The 21243-nt window shown below is 34.2% G+C and overlaps 3 protein-coding genes, 1 long non-coding RNA gene and 1 pseudogene across 5 annotated transcripts; 4 read left to right on the forward strand and 1 right to left on the reverse strand.

Moving 5' to 3' along the window:
* The first annotated feature begins 779 nt into the window (after positions 1-779).
* Positions 780-2714, forward strand: LOC104730645 (uncharacterized). Its single transcript, XM_010449846.2, has 2 exons — positions 780-1493; positions 2200-2714. The coding sequence occupies exons 1-2, from the start codon at positions 1002-1004 to the stop codon at positions 2557-2559; spliced, it is 852 nt and encodes a 283-aa protein (XP_010448148.1). The 5' UTR covers positions 780-1001; the 3' UTR covers positions 2560-2714.
* A 3704-nt stretch (positions 2715-6418) lies between these two features.
* On the forward strand, positions 6419-7531 carry LOC104733271 (putative B3 domain-containing protein At5g35780 pseudogene; annotated as a pseudogene).
* Positions 7532-7927: 396 nt separating this feature from the next.
* Positions 7928-11265, forward strand: LOC104730646 (tRNA (guanine(37)-N(1))-methyltransferase 2). The gene is given in 10 exon segments (XM_010449847.3): positions 7928-8966; positions 9055-9153; positions 9241-9360; positions 9445-9611; positions 9932-10002; positions 10316-10458; positions 10537-10648; positions 10736-10848; positions 10946-11071; positions 11074-11265. Coding segments are annotated over 10 exon segments (1860 nt in total). The 5' UTR covers positions 7928-8081; the 3' UTR covers positions 11098-11265.
* A 3921-nt stretch (positions 11266-15186) lies between these two features.
* On the reverse strand, positions 15187-16666 carry LOC147930233 (uncharacterized). 2 transcript variants are annotated; one of them, XR_015575340.1, is made up of 3 exons: positions 16525-16642; positions 16119-16410; positions 15187-15664 (listed from the first exon to the last, which is right to left on the reverse strand). It is a non-coding gene; the product is annotated as an uncharacterized LOC147930233 (long non-coding RNA). The 2 variants fall into 2 exon arrangements; XR_015575339.1 differs by lacking the exon at positions 15187-15664 and having other exon boundaries at positions 16004-16410; positions 16525-16666.
* On the forward strand, positions 15317-20626 carry LOC104730648 (protein SPOROCYTELESS-like). The gene is made up of 4 exons (XM_087479698.1): positions 15317-15658; positions 19320-19668; positions 19758-19991; positions 20123-20626. The coding sequence occupies exons 2-4, from the start codon at positions 19540-19542 to the stop codon at positions 20324-20326; spliced, it is 567 nt and encodes a 188-aa protein (XP_087335824.1). The 5' UTR covers positions 15317-15658; positions 19320-19539; the 3' UTR covers positions 20327-20626.
* Positions 20627-21243: the final 617 nt, after the last annotated feature.

Raw genomic sequence — 21243 nt, forward strand, 5'->3', positions numbered from 1 at the left:
AAAGAGCGAAGTAAGGGGAACAAAACATGGTTCTCTTTTCAAACCGAATCGGAATCAAAGATTCTGAACCAAAATCGAGATTTAATAACAGGAATCTTGTGTAATTTGTTTTTTTGTTTTTTTTTTTCTTGTGTAATTTGTTAATATCTAAGTTTAGGTGTTTGTTCATGTTCTAAATTTACTAAACTTAAGATATTATTAAATTTTGTTTCCCATAACTTGACAAACACTTTTTGAGATTCACTTTAATTATCACAGTATAATTTTAAACCTAACTATGTTCTATATATACCCTTTTTTAAGGATTAATTTAATTATTGGGATTAACTCAAAGTCAAAACAAACCCACATTTAATTATTTTATCAAATATAATACTATTCCTTTGCTATTTTTATTCTTATCCAAATATTCTATCAGCAATCTTTTTTTTTTAAAGAATATCAAATTGCTCAAGTTCTACTTTTGGTTTGAGGTGTGCATGCAAGTGAATCTTTGGGTTTTTTTCTTTATGAAACGAAAAACAAAAGATATTGTTGGCCGACCTCGCACAAATAAAACCTCCCTTTCCCTACGTGTCACCGACCCTTCCTTCGTACCAAAAAAAAGTCTAATAAAACAACAATAAATCCCCATGAAAAAAAATTAAAGAATATTTACTAAACATATATATTCCTTTTCTTAATTTTCCTTTATCTTAAAAATACAGCTTTTGCCACCAAATTAAACACAGTATAATTCTTAAAAATATATATATATACAATAGGTAAAAAACTAAAAAGAGTAAGAACACTTTTTGCCGCCTTTCTCTCTTGACCTCTAGACGCGTTAACCCTTGGTTCCCTTCCTCAAGATCTCTCTCTCTACGACAATTCTCAAACTTTCTCGGGGGAAAAATTCTCTGATTCGTTTTTTTCTCTCCGATCTTTTATTTCTATTTTTTTTTTTCTTAAATCCGATTTCTTCGGGAGGAGGCGAAGAGACGGACACAGTTGTTTCTCCAATGGCGCGCCGTCTTTTCGCCTGTTTCGGCCTCAAGAAATCTTCTTTTTCTAATAAACCTATCTCCGGAGGAGGTAACAGTTCCGCCGTCGCCGCCGCTGATGTTCCCTCAGGAGACGGACCTGTTCTCGTCCAGCTATTCTCTTCTCAGGGATGCAAGACCTCCCCTGCGGCTGAGATGCTTATGTCCCGGCTAGGTCGAGGCGATTTCGACGCTCAGATCCGTGGAGGAGATGGTGGTGGATCTGTTGGATCTCCGGCGATGGTTTTGGTGTTTCATGTGGACTATTGGGATTTCAAGGGGTGGAAAGATCCTTATGGATCAAGCCAATGGACGGTGAGGCAAAAGGCGTATGTAGAGGCGTTGAATCTTGACACCATGTTTACTCCGCAGCTTGTTGTCCAAGGAAGATCTCAATTGACCGGGATCGAGGAGGAGACGCTCCTTACTTCTATCTCGGAAGCGCCTAGGTTTCCTTCTCCAGCTTTCAAGGTGAGTTTACTTAACATTGAATTTTTAATAATTGGACTTTGATTGATTGATGTGAATGTGGTGATCGTGATGTGGAGGAATTAGGGTTTGTTTATGTGCTTTCCAAGTAATTGGTCAATACACCGAAACAAAACCTAGTTCTGTTTGGGGCTCTGCTTTAAATCTCTGGTGCTAATTAAAATAAGAATCCAGTGAATCTTGCTTATAACTAAGTTTTCTAGCTTATGTGTCCTATGATTTGCATTGTCTCTTTCCCCTGAGTCTTGTGAATATTTAGTATAGTGAACAGAGGACTTCTCTTTAGATACAGGGTTATATTCTGGTCGCTGATGGTCTTTCTCTGTTTCAACATGTCTCTGCTTTTGAAGTTGTGTTGTCTCTCTGCTAATAGAATGGTCAATATGGATGCGTGAAGATAGTCATATAGAGGTATATGACTGCAGGGAGGGTAGGTTTTTGAATACAGCAAGCTTCTCTGGCATTAGAATTAGCAATTTTTGGTGAATCTTGACTAAACAACATCTTTGAGATGTTTTGGTTGAACGACATGTTTTTGTAGATGTGTGTCGTAGGATTAAGTTACATTATTTCAACCATGAATTAATGAGTTCTTGATACAACAGAACAATATGGCTCAGTGTATTTGTTGAACTTTTCACATGTAATTTCATCAGTAGTTTATATCATTTATTTCTTTCTTTACCAGGCGACTTTCCAGAGACCAACCTCAGAGACACTACAAGTATCACTCACCGGAGCTTTGAGAATGAAAGTAGACGGAGACGGAATCGACATAATGGTGGCGATATACGAGACCGGGCTTGTGACCGACTGCGCAAGAGGAGAGAACGAAGGAAGAATGCTGTCGAATGACTACGTTGTGAGAAAGATGGAGAAGATGTGCACTGTGAAAGATATAACACCGAAGAAACCAGTGTCCAGTACTGCTCATTTCACGCTATGGGATGGATTCAACAGCAGCAAATGTGGAGTCGCCGTCTTTCTTCAGAACTCGTCACTTCATGTTTTTGGTACACAGAGTTTTAAGTTGCCTGATGAGATTTGAGTTCGTCTTTAATATATATATATATATATTAAAAATCAAAGAAAAGAACAAAACGATCTTTTGTGTCGTCCATATTTTGCTTGTGAATCATCCGGTTTCCACACTCTGCTTTGTACAGTTTATATGCGTGAGTACTACTTAGAGGTTTCTTCTAATTTGTTTTTTATATTTCAGCTTATACTTTATTATTCTAACCATTCTCTTCTCATATATGCTAATTCATTTGATTTAAAGCTAGAACGTTTTTTTCAGTTAATCTTTATGTGTTTGTTCCATTACACGAACCTGATAAATGTTGGAATGAAACATTCGAGCTGTTTATATATAACCCAAACCCCTTTTTAAGCTCATCCGAGGAATTATAAACAAGAGACGATGGTGAATCAGTGATGATTGATACATTATCTACAAAACAAGAATAGTGGTGCTTTAAAAGTAAAGAAATCTATACTAGTATTTTTGTAGCAGTTTTTGCTCAAAAATACTTTTTGGAAAGTTTTTACATTTAATGCATTAATTTTAATATTAGTTACCAAAACTTCAAAATTAATTATAGGTAAGATTTAAAAAATTAAGAAAATCTTTCTACCTCATTCAAAAATAAATATATGATTTCCTTTTATTTTTATTTGAATTTATATTTAAATTATCTTGAATTATTCTATAATACATTTAGTTAAAAAAAATTATGACTTTTTTCCTGCATATGATGTAATACAAAAATTTTAAAATGGACATATATTACTCAATAGATGAATAAAAAATACGGGTATAATATCCCACATCGTTAAAAAAATTGGGCAATGGTTTAGAGTCATACTATAAAAGAGACCAAAATGATTCTGAATACAAATGAGTAAAAACCTTGATTTATCAAACACTCAAACTTTAAAAACTTTTATTTGGTTTATTCCGGTTCTTTATTTTAAAAAGTTTTTAAAGGTTAAATATGAAAAATATTTAAAACTTTTAAAAAGTTAAATATGATAGATACACAATAAATATTAAAAATTAAGATGATATAGTGTGAGTTAAAATATCTCGGGACAGAGTTATATAGCAGGACGGGTTTTATCGATATTTATATAAGTTAAAAAATATCATTAATTCGGTGTTACACAAGTAAAACATCATTTCATTATTTTGTTAACATTGTCAGTATCAGAGAATAGACATATCTAATTAAATTGATTAAATAAATATTATGTAAAAAAAAATTATATTGCCGTATTATATGGTTTATTTAATAATTATTATATAATTATAACATATTTAACTAACAAATGCAACTTATAATTTAAATATTTTAGCTATAAATAATTTTGCCCCGCGGTTAGCCGCGGGTACTAATCTAGTAAAACATTATTAATCTACTAAATTGAGCGTTTAACCGCTTATGATTATTATGACAAAACTTTATTCAACTCAAATGGACTAAATATGGACACTTTTGTATTAGCTATGTGACATACAATTCATGCATCAATTTCTTCAATATATCATTCATGACTTCATGTCACGCCAACATCTTAAGAAGTTTTTTGACGACGAAGCTTTTAGTTCTATTTTCGTATTGAAGTTTGCCACTGGAAAAATATGACTAACTAGATTAGGACCCGCGGTATACCGCGGACAAAATTATTTTAACTAAAATATTTGAATTATAAGTTATATTTGTTGGTTAAATATACTATAATTATATAATAATTGTTAAATAAATCATATAATACAGTAATATAATTTTTTTACATAATATTTATTTAATCAATTTAATTAGATATGTCTATTCTCTGATACTGACAGTGTTAACAAAATAATGAAATGATGTTTTACCTGTTTAACACCGAATTAATGATATTTTTTATTTATATAAATATCGATAAAACCCGTCCGGCTATATAACCCCGTCCCGCTATATAATTCCGTTCCGAGATATTTTAACTCACACTATATCATCTTAATTTTTAATATTTATTGTGTATCTACAGTACAATATTTATCATATTTAACTTTTTAAAAGTTTTAAATATTTTTCATATTAAACCTTTTAAAAAACTTTAAAATAAAGAATCGGAATAAACTAAATAAAAGTTTTTAAAGTTTGAATTCCTGATAAAATCAAGCTTTCTACTCATTTGTATTTATAATAATTTTGGTCTCTTTTATAGTATGTCTCTAAACCATTGCACAATTTTTTTAGACGATGTGGGATATTGTACCCGTATTATTGATTTATCTTTTGAGTAATATATGTCCGTTTTTAAAATTTTGAATTACATCATATACAGGAAAAAATCACAATTTTTATTAACTAAATGTATTATAGAATAATTTAAGATAATTTAAATATAAATTCAAATAAAAATCAAAGTGAATTATATATTTATGTTTGAATGAGGTAGAAAGATTTCCTTATTTTTAACAATCTTACCTATAATTAATTTTGAAGTTTTAGTAACTACTATTAAAGTCAATGCATTAAGAGCTTGACTGGTTCTCCCGCTAGCTCCCGCAAACGCTGCGTTTGCGTTTGCGGGCGGTTGCTAGCGTTTGGGGCCAATCACACAAATCGCTCCCAATCGCTCCCAATCGCTCCCAACCGTTGAATTCCGAAAGCTGGTTCCCGCAAGCATTTGCGATTGTGGGCTTTTGCGTTTCAAATTTTTTTTTTTTTTTGAGAAAAAATTTGAAACAAATCAATGATAATGAAATATATTTTATATATATTTTTTACCTAACTATTTTATTCATTAAGGATGTGAGAAAATGAAGTACGGATATGATTGAAAATACTAAAAAAATAAATAATTGGAAGAAAATAATATTTCAATTAACAATAACCCGGAAAACTTGATGTAAATTTAATGGCACATCGCACATAAGTTCAAAAAAATCTAAATAAATATAACGTTTCATCAGAAATTTAAGAAAATAAGATTATTTGTGAAAAATAAAAACAAATCACGAGTGACTCTTCTCAACTCTCGTTTGATCATTACTACTGATGCAAATACTGCCCCACAAAACTTATTGAGTGTGTGAGATTTAAGAAAGAAGATCTACGATCTAAAACATATGTTTTAGTCATTTATCAAATTACTTGATTAAAGTTTTGGTAAAAATCCAAATGCATAAAGTAATAAGTATTTCATTATGAAATTTATTTATTTTTTAATAATTATTTTAGTATTTTTAATGAATTTTAATTATAAATCAAGTTTAATAAAGTTTTTGATATTTTAAAACATTTATATAATTATATATCACATTTATTATGTTCCAACCGCTATTGCACCCGCTGGTCAACCAGTCGTAAACCTCCCGCAAACGCACTAATTTTAAACCGCTAAACTAGTCGTTCAAAACGCTTAATAACGCTTGAAACCGCAATCGCCCGCTTCCGCAATCTCCCGCAACCGCAACCGCAACCGCAGTGTTTGAACCAGTCAGGCCCTAAATGTAAAAACTTTCCAAAAAATATTTTTGAGCAAAAACTACTGCAAACCTAAATACTAGTATAGATACTTATAATTACAAAAAAAAAAAATGGAAAAAGAAATCGGGAAGATCTTTGGCTAGATTTTCGGCATAGCTGTCATCGCAAAATATATATCTATGTTCACACTCTCTACATATATCCAGTAAGAAAGAAAAAAACAAAAAAAAGGAAAATCGGTAATAATTATTGATTAATCATAGTAATTGTTAAACTAAACTACTACTAATCTCAATTGAAAAAGGAAAAAGAAGTCAATCAGAAATAGGTCTGATTGTGATTGAACTATATAACCTCAACAAAAGCACTCTCTCTTTTTACTCACGCTTCTCGCTTTTTGATCAACAGGAGTTAGGTTTCCAAATCACAATGAAGACATACGAAGATGATCTTGAGTCTACGAAGGAGAACATGTGGTCGAAGCTCCTTGAATTGGCGGATGTTGCGACTATGGTGTATGATGAAGAACAACGCCAGAAAAAAGGAAAATCTAAGATCGTCTCTGAAGAAGAACAAAGAAAGAAAAAAGGAAAATCTAAGATCGTATATGAAGAAGAAGAAGAAGAAGAAGACGACGAGAGGTTCAGATTCTTCGATTATGTCCCTAGAAAGATTAGGTCTTCGCTAAGATACTCCCAACAACAAGGAAACTATGAGAATCTTAACGGGGCTTCTACTTCTTCTTCTTCATCATCGCACCGCCACCTTCCTCGTTTTGAGACTCGTACTTGGCTCCATTACAACACGCCTGATATTGAAAGCCCTCCAAACCCTAATTCCCAAACAGAGAGCACAAGCAGCCGCAAGAGGCTTGCCTTGGTGCTGCAACAAAGGAGTAGTAGTGGTAAATTCAAGAAAGCAAAGGTGGTTGCTTCTTTGCCACGGATAGTTAGAGGGCCACCGGAGTGGCTTGGCGAGGTGATGAGAGAGATGGGCGTAACCGACGAAGACCCGATGCTGATCTTTGACTTTGTGAAACCACTAACCGCGAGTGATGTCAACTCAGGCCTGAGCCGTTTCTTGCTCCCTTTCAGTATGCTAACCAGAAACGACTTCTTGACACCTGCCGAGTCTGCAGCCATACTGAGAGCAGACATCGACGAAGGGAACATTGGTGTGGGAACGCTTCTGGTGAATAAAAACTCTGAGATGTGGGGTTTGCGTTTTAAGTTATGGGCGATGGAGAAGAAGGAATCTGGAAACGGGACTTTGAACTACGCATTGAACTGGGGGTGGACCGACGTCGTCAAGGGTAACAGATTGAAAGAAGGCCATGAGATCAGTCTTTGGAGTTTCAGGTGCCGTGGAGTCCTATGCTTTGCCCTTGAACACAGAATTCCCAGCTTGTCCAAAAGATTGCTGCATTGATGTAAATCATGCGTATAGCCCAAAAGGAAAAAAGTCTATAAATTATGCATTAATATGCATAGCTAACTTCAATATGTGACTCTGGAGGTTTTTGGTTGCGGGTGTTGATTAACGAACTTAGGGTTTTACATTCTTTTTTTTTTCTTTTTTTTTTTTGCAGCCTTTGTAGGATTTTTAATTTTTTTACTTATTGGTAATTTCAATTTTTTTTTTAACACCTTATTGTGTTTTGGTAACTTGTCTCTTCTCTTGTTTCAAATCATATGAATTGAACACTTTGACATGAATTGTTAGGTCTACTTTAGTTACTACTGTATTAAATTACGTACCTTTGTAAAAATATATCTCAATGACAATGTTTAACAACCTTTGTGATGCCAAAATTTGATCCAAGCCTGCAAATTATTTTGGTAACTTTGTTTTTGAGTGTACTTCAATTAATTTCCCCATAACGACATCGTTTTGACGCTTAGGTAAAACGACGACGTTTACAATTTTAGGATAATTGAAAGGAGCAGTGTGATATCTTCTTCTTCTCTTGCCGATGACTCTCTTCTTCTTCGTCTTCCTAAAACCTTTGATGCACAAACGCGGGAAATGACCGTCACTGTCCCAACACCAAAACCCAAATCCACCAGGAAGCTTTGTGAATCAGAATATGGTGTCAAAGCTGTCTCTTTTCCGAGCAAATTCACTTCCTTTTCCCCCAGTCTTCTTCTCTTCATACTCAGCTCGTTTCATCCATAAACCCTATCCCACATCTAAAACCCTTATCCTCTGCGTCTTATCTTCCACGAACGTTCCCTATGGCCCGTCTCTTCTTAAAGGGAAGAAGCTTTCGCTAGACGACCTTAGGTTGGCTTCAATCGGTCGAAACAGAGATACCCATCGAGGCAAAATTGGAGATTTGGATGAATCGATCGAGAAAGGTGTTCTTTTGAACGAAGATGATTTCACCAGGGTGTTTGAGATTTCGGCGATTCGGGTTCCGGCGAAGGACTGTTTCGCGCTTGAGAATCGTCTCCGTGGTCATCTTCTTAATTGGCCTAGGATTCGGAACATTGCTAGGGTTCCTGGAGACGAAATTGAAGAAGACGTGGTGAAGCTCTTGGGTCGTGAGAGTGAAGAAGAAGAAGAAGATAGTGTTGTGGATTCTGTTAATCGGAGAATAAGTGGGAAAGCTGAAGGGGATGGGGAGAGACTGAGTTCAGTTTTGCACAGAGATAGACTCGCCAAGACGTTTAATTCAACTGGGTATCTCAAATTCAGAAACTTGGCTAAGATTTCTCGGCCGAAGAGGAAGAGGAAGACAGAGAAAGGAGCGGAGGAGAAGGTAAAGGAAAAAGAAAAAGAAAAAGGAAGCAAACGAAACGAAATGGCAATGGTGGAAGTGGTGGAAGATCGAGGAGGAGCTGATGATTTTGAGGGGTTATTGGGAGAAGGCTATGGTAGTAGAGGAAGATGGAGAGGTTCAACAAGATTGTTGCTTTTGGATGAGAAGTATTCCGGTGAGCAAGTTCAAGACTTGCCTGAAGCTATCAAGGTTATATAAACTTTCTTTAAATCCAATCCTGTGGTTTGATCCAGTGGTTGTTGTGTTGGTGGAGATTTTTATGGTTTCTGTTTGGTAGGTTCTGTTTGCAGAAGCTAAAATGACGGATGCAAGCTTAAGTTTCGAGCTAGTGAAATGCAGACTGACCTTGTTCTATGACTATTGGTCAATGATTGAGGTAAATGATGAGACTTTCAAGCTGGCTTTTAGTTTCTCTTGAATATCAAATCGAGTTGTTTTGCTTCAAAGTGTGTTGTTGTTTCAGATATTGGAGGCTGTTCTACCTAAGGGTGTGATTGTGCCTTCAGCATTTGAGATGGTGGGGCATATTGCGCATCTGAATCTAAGAGATGAGCATATACCTTACAAGAGGCTCATAGCTAAGGTAATGTGATAGTGGACATGATTTCTCAAGTCTGAAACCAAAATGCCCCAGCTTCAGGAACTGAGTTGTTTTGTTACTTATCAGGTGGTTCTGGACAAGAATCAGCCAAAGATACAAACGGTTGTGAATAAGATTGATCCTATTCACAATGACTTCAGAACTATGCAGCTAGAGGTTTTAGCCGGCAACCATTCCCTGGTGACTCTGGTTGTTGAGAATGGATTGCGCTTTCATGTTGATCTAGCTAGAGTGTATGTATCTTCTTTCTCATTGAAACGCCAATCTTAGAATGCATGCTTTTACTGTGTTTTGATGATGACCCAAATGCCATTTTCCATTTGAAATTAGCCCTTACTGTCCTCAATTTGGTGATGAAAGTAGCCCTTACTGTCCTCAATTTGGTGATGAAAGTAGCTTTGCGTAAGATGTCTGATAGCAGTTTGATTTTTCAGTCAAAGGAGATACATGTTAATATCTTTTTACTGATGACAGATATCACTTTTTTACCAAATCGCTTATCATGGATCTGCTTATAAGTTAACTCTTTTGGTGTTATTTTCTCGTGTGTTAGATATTGGAATTCGAAACTTGGGACAGAAAGACAGAGGCTGCTTCTCGGGTTCAACGACAATGACGTTGTCTGTATGTTTGCTTCTTAGAACTAACTTCAAGGGTACATCATGAAAAGTAGTGATATTCCATCTATAGAACTCCCCGTGTATAAATTAGCACCACTGATCTTCCATTAGAAAGTGAATTGTCCCTCCAATTGGTGTTAGATTTTGCTGCTTTCTGTTGTTTAGAAGCATATGTAGCGGGGTGATAGAAAAGTGCATCAATTGTCTTCTTGTTATTGCTAATTTGAAAATCTTCTGTTAGTGCTTCAGTTATCTTGGTATAGATTTTGTCAACGTATTGTTGTGTTGATATCAAATTACTCTTGTGTTACTGACAGGTGACGTTTTTGCTGGAGTTGGTCCAATTGCACTTGCTGCAGCAAGGATTGTAAAACGTGTATATGCCAATGACCTGAACCCTCATGCAGTAGAATTCATGGAGCAAAATAGTGTTGTCAATAAGCTTGAGAAGAGAATCGAGGTATGTTCAAATTCCAAACCCTTTATTTCATACTTTAAACCATCTGTACACAATTCTGAGTCTTTCATCTCTGTTTAGATCTTTAACATGGATGGAAGAAGATTTATAAGGGCTATGTTTTCAAGCGATAAGGGTCAAAAAGTCACGCAAGTAGTCATGAATTTACCTAAAGATGCGGCTGAGTCTCTAGGTTCCATCATACTCTTCTTAATAAATGCTTCCTTTGTTCTGGCTCACAATCCCCTCTTAACCGCCATTCATCCTTTTACTTAAGCAGATGCATTTCGTGGAGTATACAACGATAGGCAGAGAGACGAAGGCTTATCATTCCCAACCATCCATGTTTATGGATTCTCCAAGGCTTCTGATCCAGAATTTGACTTCCACGAGGTCTAAACTCTCCCATCTGATAAAAATTTGATCAACTAATTAACGATTTGGTTAATGTTAATGTTTAAATTTGCATAATGTGGTTTTTGACTTGCAGCGGATACGGATTGCTCTGTCTGAAGTGGCAGTGGACGTGAAGATGCGAAAGGTACGCCTTGTGGCTCCTGGAAAATGGATGCTATGTGCTTCATTCATACTTCCCAAGAGTGTAGCCTTCTCAAGAAAAAAAACATTAGTTATGTAGATTAAAAGAATGCAGAATATAAGGGGGCAAATTTGCAAATACGAAATTCTTGTTATTGTACTGCAGCAGCCAGTAATACTTGCAGTGTCTTTGTTGAAGAACAAGACAACTAACATATGAAAGTGACAATTGCTTTTTGTTACATTTATTTAATAAAAGAAACTCTTCTCACACAACACAAAGTCACACAAACTCTATTTAAAAGCTTTCTACTCTTGGACACAGAATATCTGGTGCTCAGATTTGTCTCTGCCTATTCGACGGTCCAGATTTCAACATTGTTTCTGATCCTGTCCCTCCATTCCAAATGTTTGTACTTTAGAGATTTAAACATAATATGAACCCTTCCTTGGTACTTTTTCCTTAGTCCTTTTTGTTTTGTAGTGTCCCATTACTTTATAATCAAGAATGTTTAATTGTTGTACTTATATACCAACTAAACTCATCATCCTTGATCAGTACTTTATCTATCTAATCTAAACAAACAGAGCACATTTGTTGTTGTCATATATATCTTGTTTAGTGGTTTGGTGAGATAAAGATTGAAGAGAATCTACTAGATACAAGGGGCAAAGGTGTAGTTTAGTTGAATAGGGTCTACAACTGTACTGAGTGAGGGGAGGGAGAGAATCTCAGTTGGGAGATTGAGATCTAAAGTAATGATAATAGAAATCTGGGAAAAATTAAATTCGTAGAAAAGAAGAAAGAAGATGAAAGAGAGAGAGGGAGAGAGGTGGTCCAAAAGGAGGTTTAAGGAAGGGTTTGCAAGTTTGTATGAAAATAGATAGATAAGGAAGATGATGTATAAAGCCAAAACTAACAGTTGCTCTCTTTTCAATCCTTTTCTTTTATTTCATTTTTTTTCTTTACTAGTATCTTTACACTTCCCAAAAAAAACTCACTCATTTATTCACCTACTCTGCCTCCTTTTGTCTTCTCTATAGTCTCTCTTGTGTATTTACTACACAATGTCCCTATATACGTGTGTAGAAAATACAAATAGAGATCTCAAAGAGAAAACAAAATGGAGTGAGACAATATTGTATATAGGTTAGGATCCCCTCTGAAATGAAATAACATATACACTTTCTATGAAACAGTGGTCATGAATACATAAAAATAATTATCATTTCCTTTCACTCTCATTAAGAATGGGTCTTCTATCTAATAGGAGGAGAAGTTAAAAAAAAAAAAAAAGAGGAAGAAGAAGAGAGGATACCTCAAAATCCAATCATTCTAGAAAGGACACAATATGCTTCACGGATCCCAAGAATCTTTCTATGCCTGCCTAAACCCAGCAATATAAATCAAAACTTCACACGCTTCGGCTGCTTACTCTCCTTCGCACGTGCCAGTGCCCAAAAACAAAAGGAAAAAAACCCTAGTAGTAGCCGCCCAAAGACCCTAAAAGTGGTCCCCGTGATTACACGTGGCATTAGGACCACAATCCGTAACTTAACATGAAAGCACATGTGGGGTCCTTCTTTCGTCCTTTGCCCTACCAGTTCCTTGTCCTAGCCCACAATACACAATCTACGCGGTATCTATATCAAAATTTTATCTCTATCTATTTGTATTTTCCGAATTAAATTGCATACAGTTTTGTTTTTGAACATATCAAACTTGTTACTCTTTTGAATTCACTTTGAAATTATACTTCAAGGATCAGTCGATATATAACGCATTTGCCGGTTTTCCCAAAAGTTAATCTCATTCAATAATTTCTCACCTTCGATAAATTTTTAGCGTAACTAGTTGGATAATTATCTCGTGCGTCATTCTAGCTATGCTTATAGCAACAATTAATGTAGGTAATTTGGTATGTTGGGTTGGTCATGCCGTTTGGATTTTTTTTTTGTTTAAAGTGAATAATTCGGATTTTATTTCTGATATTAATTCACTTGTAACAAATATCACGCTAACCACAGCGTGTTTGCATGTCACTCGTGAATATTCTGAATATGAGAAGTGGATTTGTTATATTCCTGCCTGCTTTCAAAAAAATTTATTGGTAAATACATTCTCAACGTTATATTTTTCTTTTCCGAAGGGTGGGAATGTTATTTATTTATTCAGAAAACGTGGTTAAAGAAGTACCTCCTTGAGTATGTATACAACTATATATAATGATTTAGTATTGGCGATAACTAGGATATAGGAGTAACCTGGCTTTCTATAAATTATACTCCCTCTGTCTCACAAAGATTGATATTTTGGGATATTTTCTTGTCCCACAAAGATTGATGTTTTGTAGATTTTAAGAAGTAATCATTGAAAATATTTAAATTTTTGAATTGCTATTGGTTTATTTTTTCTCTCTCTACCAAAAAGTAATTATAAATTAATTTACAAATAAAAACTAAAATTTTTCTTAAAATGTGTGAAAATGTCAAAACATCAATCTTTGTGAGACAAAGGGAGTAGTAAAAAAGCGTTGGCTTTTTCTTTTGCAAACGTTTATAATTTTGTTTGTTGGAAATTGTCATTTTTTTTTAGTATTAAATTACTGATTTGTTCTTTAGATTTTATAACGTACGAGATAACATGTAAACAGCCATTTGAAATGCACAATGTCATATCTGGACTGGTTACTTAGGTTACTTAATTACAAGAAGGAAAAAAAAAGAAAAAGAAAAAGAGTAGAAGTATCGAAACAAACACAATGTACTGTTTAATGATTCAGAGAGGAACGCTTCACTTACGATTTATACTGAAAATGTAAAAGAAAGCTATAATTTCAAGGTAATTAAAACAAAAATTTCTAATAGTAGGTGTTGGGCTGAAGCCAAAGTTAACATGGAGGCAGCTTTCAAAATGTTTCCTTATATGATGCATCCATCATTTCTACTCTACTCCGTAGCTCAACCCTTCTCGTAAGTCACGTCCTCTTATGCCATTCTTTTTGCTTTCATGTATCCTCATTGTGTAGCAATAAATTCCAAACTAATTTTTTGAAATACCTATAATTTTCTGACTTAACAAAAATCAATTTCATATCTAAATACCTATACTTTGTAACTTGTAATGCTATATCCTCTATATCACCATATAGTGACTTTGTAACTTGTAATGCTTACTCTTAAAAAAAATATAAAAATTAGTTTTTGAGAGAAGAAGAAAAAAAGAATAAAATATAACTGCGACTGTAACTGGACTTGCTTATTTTAGTTGATATGAGCTGAGTAAAATCACGTTGTTTCAGACCTTGCTCGCTATAATCGGCGAATGGTCTAATGTCCCAACACCTGTCTTCGATCTGCGGGTACTATATTCTCTTCGTGTAACGGACGCGCTGTTGCTATTGGAGAGTGCGTCGCACGTCACGACTGAGCCTAGCGACAAGCTCCGATATTGCTGTCTCCACGGTTAAAAGATTATCACAACATTTTTTTCACCTAAAGAACAAATACAAAATTAAATAGACAAAAAGGCTCTAAGCTTTTTAGTTTTGTTCTTGCATTCTTCGCCCAAAAGATGTAAAGACAGTAAAGGATTACTACTTTTAAATCTGTTTCTGTTGTTAAGCATTTCAATTCTTTAAAAATCAATATGGATCATATTTGTTGCGAAATGGTTGAATTTGTATATACACTTGAGTGATGATCTAGTGATCGAGAGTTAGGCTAATTAATTAAGGAGTAAGTGAAGATTATATAGAAAGGGGGAGGCACCATGTAATGGGCGGAACCAGTTAGTCAAGAACTCAAGATTAAATTTATTCCACAAATCCAATACATGGATAACATCAATATAATCAATCATACACTCATGCTACAACATATTTTTTCAGTTACAAACTCTCCTATAACTATTTCAATTCTTGCTTTTCATGACTATATTAGCATCGAATCATGCAGTTATTTAACGTTTCTTTACTTTATACAACAAAAGATAATGATATTACATGATAAGACTCACCATATATTGACAAACTGAACATCTATGTATACGCATAAGTTAAAAAATCCATGCAATTAAGCACTTATGGAATTATCGGATTTAGCTAAGACTAAAAAAGTAAAGAATATAGTACTAATTTATATGTTTTGGAAAGATATTTTAATTTAATCAAGTATAGGGGGGGGGGTAAAAAGTGAAAAGTAAAAAAAGATACGTTATCCTCATATAGAACCTGGAAATAACAGAAAATAAAAAAACACAAGTAAGTACTTTGCCTGAGAGGATATGAACAATAAAGAGATATACACATCCACATCCACACACACACACAAAAAGAGAGCAGAGACAAAACACACAGACTTAAAGCTTTCGCCTTTACCTCTTCCTCTCTCTCCTCTCCTTAAAAAGAGTTCTGAGAACCAGAAGCTCATCACTGATCCATCATCATCATCAATGGCGACTTCTCTCTTCTTCATGCCAACAGATCAAAACTCCGTCGGAAACCAAAACGAGCGTCTGAGAATTAACAACCACCTTGGTGTCGCCAACAGCTCCGGCGAGATCCGGACGACAGAGCGCCAGACCCAGAAGAGCCGTGGTCGGAGACCGGGATCAAAGAAAGGCCAGCAAAACCAGAAAAAACCGACCTTGAGAGGAATGGGTGTAGCGACACTACAAGAAAACAAGCTGTTTGAGACTCCAAAAATAGTCCCAAATTGGTCGCAAATACACTATATACGACTATTTTGCAACCGTTTTAAATGGTCGTTAAAAATTGGTCGCAAAATATTTTAGTCACAAAACACCGACCACTCTGTGACCTCATTTTATGGTCTTAAATTTGCTACTACATTAGGACTGTAATACGTAGTCATATCTTAGAGACTAATTAGGGACATATATTTGTAGCGACGTTTTGTGACTAACTCATAGTCGTATATTTGAGACTGAATTGTGATTGTAACTAAAGTCATATATTACAGACCTTTTTGCGACGAACCACAGAAAAAGAAAAAAGAAAAAAAAATTAATTTATTATACAAGAAAAATAAATTAAATATAGCTTTTATTTGTTTCGTAAATTCATTTTATATAATCAATATATATAGCGACGGAGATGTATTACTGCGGCGACGGAGAACAAAACAGTGGCGGCGGCCGGAGGGTTAGAGATGTGACGGTAGAGAAATCGAGATGTATTGGTGGTGAACAGGCGGAAGCTTCAAAATGTAGCGGCGACCGTAAAAAGTGTGTGCATCTGCGGTGGTTCTCCACTTCCACCACCATCTCCGACGTCATCGTTGACACAAGGGTCTTCAGATCTACCACCGCCAACGTCGTCGTTGACACAAGGGTCTTCAGATCCACCACTTCCGACGTTGTCGTTGACACTAATTCTTCAGATCTGTCGATGAAACCTAAAATATAAATCAAAGAAATAATTAAAACATACATGATTTCTCCAGATTCAATCAATCTCAAGCAAATAAACAGATTGAGAAAGAGAGAGAGAGAAGGTGAAAAGCTTGTACCTTTGTGTCATGTTCGGTGAAAACAACAGCTCCTTAGACATACTCTGTTTCTAAGCTCCGTAAAAACAAAGGAAAGAGAGAAGATGAGAAAAAAGAAAAAAATATTTTCTCTAGAGAAAAGGAAAGAAGACACGATGAGCACAAGAAAGGAAGGAAAACAAGAGATGATTTTGGTCCGTTAGATTAACTCAATCAATGGTGGATGATAAACCAAATGACAATCCTTGCCATTTAGGATTAGCCAATGAGAAATTTTTCTTTTCTTTTTTTTGATAAAATTTTGGTAATTTGCTATCATTTAATATTATAATTTAGATATTGGGGGTTTAGATTTTGAAAAGTATTAGATATGATTTTAAAAAGTATTAGATTTATAAAGAAAACACTTTTATTTTTAAAAGTGATGGATTTCAGTTTTGAGTATATATATATATACACAAAGTTACATTATATTATTCGTTTAGAGTTTTATAATTATGATTAGAATTAAAAAAAATCTAAGAAAAATTGGCAATAAGCATTTAAAAGCACTGACAGTCCAAACCTATGCATACAAATATTACATAAAATCATAAGTAACACTTATACTTTTTTTTTTGGGCAAACAAGTAACACTTATACATGTTATGTAAGTTGAAAATATTTTTTTCTAAACATTGGAAACAAAAAGTGTTTTGGTATTATAATCACTCAGTTTCTAAAGTAGTTCATATATATGTAGAAACAAATAAATTAACATATTTTACATTTCTCTATTGTTAAATATATAAATAAAATCATTAGGTGTTGGTAAAAAGTAGCAAATTCATCACAATGTCAGGTCTTAGTAGCACAGTGATGGCAAACTAGTCGCAAATATGTGACCGTATTAGTAAAATAGTTACAAAGTGTGACTGTTTTATGACCCTATTGTATTAATCACAAACTTATACATATCAAATTTAAGGTTTAAGGGCCACCGGATTTTACAAATTGCTTGACAATCACACATATTAGATTTCTAACAACCATCTATGAGTTTGATAAGTAAAAACTTGATATGGTAAGTAAAGTTAGAAATTACAAAACAATCACAAACAATACATGGAAAGCACATGTAATACTTATACATGTTATATAAGTTGCAAATATTTTTTAAAACATAGGAAATTAGTTGGTATTATAATGACTCAGTGTCTAAAGTAGTTCATATCTATGTAGAAACAAATAACTTAACATATTTTACAATTCTCAATTGTTGAATATATAAATAAAGTCGTTAGGCGTTGGTAAAACGTAGCAAAATCGTCACAATCTCAGGTGTTAGTAGCAAAGTGGTGGCAAACTAGTCGCAAATATGTTACCGTATTAGTATAATAGTCGCAAAGAGTAACTCTTTTGTGACCCTATTATGAATCACAAACTTATACATATCAAATTTTAAGTTTAAGGGCCACCGGATTTTACAAATTGCTTGACAATCACACATATTAGATTTCTAACAAACCATCTATGAGTTTAATAAGTAAAAACTTGATATGGTAAGTAAAGTTAGAAATTACAAAACAATCACAAACAATACATGGAAAGCACATGTAATACTTATACATGTTATATAAGTTGCAAATATTTTTTAAAACATAGGAAATTAGTTGGTATTATAATGACTCAGTGTCTAAAGTAGTTCATATCTATGTAGAAACAAATAACTTAACATATTTTACAATTCTCAATTGTTGAATATATAAATAAAGTCGTTAGGCGTTGGTAAAACGTAGCAAAATCGTCACAATCTCAGGTGTTAGTAGCAAAGTGGTGGCAAACTAGTCGCAAATATGTTACCGTATTAGTATAATAGTCGCAAAGTGTAACTCTTTTGTGACCCTATTATGAATCACAAACTTATACATATCAAATTTTAAGTTTAAGAGCCACCAAATTTTACAAATTACTTGACAATCACACATATATATTAGATTTCTAACCACTATCTACAAGTTTAATAAGTAAAAAACTTGATATGGTAAGTAAAGTTAGAAATTACAAAACAATCACAAACAATACATAGAAATCACATGTAATACTTATACATGTTAATATGTTATGTAAGTTGCAAATATATTTTCTTAAACATTAGAAATTAGATTTCTTTTTGATATAATAATGATTCAGTGTCTAAAATAGTCATACTAATGTAGAATTTAATACTTTAACAAATTTTATACGTCATTACTGTTGAATATACATAAATAATTATCAAGCGTTGGTAAAAAGAAACAAATTTGTCACAATCTTAGGTGTTAGTAGCAAGTTAATCACATAATTGTCCCAAATGATTAACAAAATAGTCTCAAAATGTGACTATTTTGTAACGCTATTTTATGAGACAAACCGCAAAAATTTAAAGCCTTCAAAAAACATATGATTTCTGCAATCACTCGCTAGAATTATAAAAAAGACCTCTTAATTTAACGAGTAAAAATTGATATAGTGAAGACACTTGATGTCACAAACAAGTAGCAAATGTGGGACTACTTTTGTGACTAAAACTCCAGACTAAAACAAGCGTCTCTAATTCGTCACAAATTGCGACTATTTTAGGACTACAATGATATAGTCAGTTAATAGTCTTATAGTAGTCACAAATATGAGACCATTTGCAGACTACAACTGTTCGTCGTAATTCTGTGACTGTTTTGCCACTGTTGTTTGTGTAGTCGTATATTAGTCATAAATTCGTCCTAAAAACGTTACAATTATTTGTAACCAAAAAAGAAGTCACAAACTATAGTCTCAAAATGCATGTTTTCTTGTAGTGCGAAGCTCGAGCTCGAGCGTCTCAAAACCGAAGCAGCAGAGAACAGGCAACTCGCCGCCACTCTCGTCGGAGACTCGTCACCGAACCCTAACAACGCTGCCCGTTTGTTACCCGTGCCAGTTGTAGACCCGGTGCTCGTCCTACAAGGCTTCCCAAGCTCACTCGGTGGATGCAGAAACAACAGGATCTATTGTGGTGGGGTCGGGTCGGGTCAGATTATGATGGACCCGGTTTGTCCTCCTTGGGGTTTTGTTGAGACCTCTCCTCATCATCATGAGCTCTCTTCAATCCCAAATCCTCAGATGTATAACGCTATCTCCGATCCTCACTGTGACACTTGCTTCAAGGTTTGATTTTTTTCTTCTTCTTTTATCTTAAACTGTATATATCCAGTAGTATGATAGAAAAGTTTTGATTTTTATTATGTAAATCTCAGAAGAAACGTGTGGATGAAGATCAGAACAATGTAGTTCGATCCAACGGTGGTGGGTTTTCGAAATACACAATGGTTCATCCTCCGATGAACGGCTACGAGCATCTTCTTCAACCAGATTATCAGAGGAGCAACCAAGGTTTCATGTATGATCATCATCATCACAGAATCGCTAGATCAGCTCCACCTTCTGCTGCTAGTACTCATCCGTATCTTAATGAAGCGACAAATCATACGGTACTTAGTTCATTTATACACATAGATATTATACATACATGGTTTATCTTATTTAGGTGTCATATAGATATAGATATTCGTATATATCTATGGTGTATTGATTGATTTGAATGGTGGGATTATGATGAAAGGTATCAATGGAGGAATATGGGAGCGGCTACATGGAAGGAAACCCTAGAAGTGGAGGATCAGGAGGAGGTGTGATGGAGTATGAGTTTTTTCCGGGGAAATACGATGATGGCTTTCCAGGAAATTATGGTAAAGGAGTTTCATCAATGGCTACTACATCTCCTAATCCATCATCATCCACCATTGATTTGTCTTTGAAGCTTTAAATGGTTTTGAAACATCGTCTCAGAGATTTTTCAGCTCTCTTCCTTTCTCTCTCTCTCTCTCTCTCTTTCTCTCTTTTCTATATTAATTTAAACAAATCGTCGTTTTTGTTTTGCTTTTTTATCAATTAAGTAGACAGAAGTATGAAACAGAAAAACAAAAGACACTTTTTTGGTGTATGCATCTGAGAGCTGAGTCGAAAAGAAAGATTCAGGCTTTTGGTTTTGGATTACCCTTTTGGTTGTTTATTTTGGGATGTTAAAACCTAAACACTCAGACATATGTTCTGTTCTCTTCCTTAATTGTGTCATGAAACTTTTCTCTCTCTCACTCTCTCCCTATAAAGCTGTGTCAGATCTCTTGGGGATTGTATCCATTTTGTGTTTCTTTCGTTAGGCAATGATCCTGTCATGATTCCATGTTATCACCTATAATCCTCGGTTTATGAAATGGTGTCATCTCTCAATTAACCTTGTTAATTTTTTGATGTGAGAGAAATTTATCAATTAAATTGCACTCTTGATTGATGAATGCCAAACAAGAAAAAAGAAATGCTCTTGATTGTTGTATGTATAGCTTTGTCCAGTGACATCACATAAAATATAGGGTGTACAGCTTAATTTCAGTTTAGGAAGTATATATGTGTGTTTGATATACTGTATAAGGTTTTGTTTTGGTTCAGATTTAATACTTACAGAGTCAGTCATTCACAGTATTAATTTAGAAAAAAATCTAGAAAAAAATCTATTAATTAAGCAAAAATCTATTAATTTTAGAAATAGTGTGATATAATTTTAAGCAATTTGTATCCATATAATATTGGATCAACAATAGAAAACATAAACATGCATATTTTATACTAAAACATACTTATTTCTCATCAACAAAAAAGAGAAGCAAATATAGGTTTCTTATTTTC

Source organism: Camelina sativa, chromosome 12 (genome assembly GCF_030686135.1).
Source record: "Camelina sativa cultivar CO46 ecotype springtype chromosome 12, ASM3068613v1".
Classification (NCBI taxonomy): Eukaryota; Viridiplantae; Streptophyta; class Magnoliopsida; order Brassicales; family Brassicaceae; genus Camelina; species Camelina sativa.

What these genes read in the sequence shown, in the direction of transcription:
- LOC104730645 (XM_010449846.2), top strand. Translation starts at nt 1,002, where the DNA reads ATGGCGCGCCGTCTTTTCGCCTGTTTCGGCCTCAAGAAATCTTCTTTT. An exon ending in TTCCTTCTCCAGCTTTCAAG is followed by an intron (nt 1,494 to 2,199) that starts GTGAGTTTACTT and finishes TTTCTTTACCAG; the next exon opens with GCGACTTTCCAGAGACCAAC.
- LOC104730648 (XM_087479698.1), top strand. Translation starts at nt 19,540, where the DNA reads ATGATGGACCCGGTTTGTCCTCCTTGGGGTTTTGTTGAGACCTCTCCT. An exon ending in ACTGTGACACTTGCTTCAAG is followed by an intron (nt 19,669 to 19,757) that starts GTTTGATTTTTT and finishes TGTAAATCTCAG; the next exon opens with AAGAAACGTGTGGATGAAGA. An exon ending in ATGAAGCGACAAATCATACG is followed by an intron (nt 19,992 to 20,122) that starts GTACTTAGTTCA and finishes TTATGATGAAAG; the next exon opens with GTATCAATGGAGGAATATGG.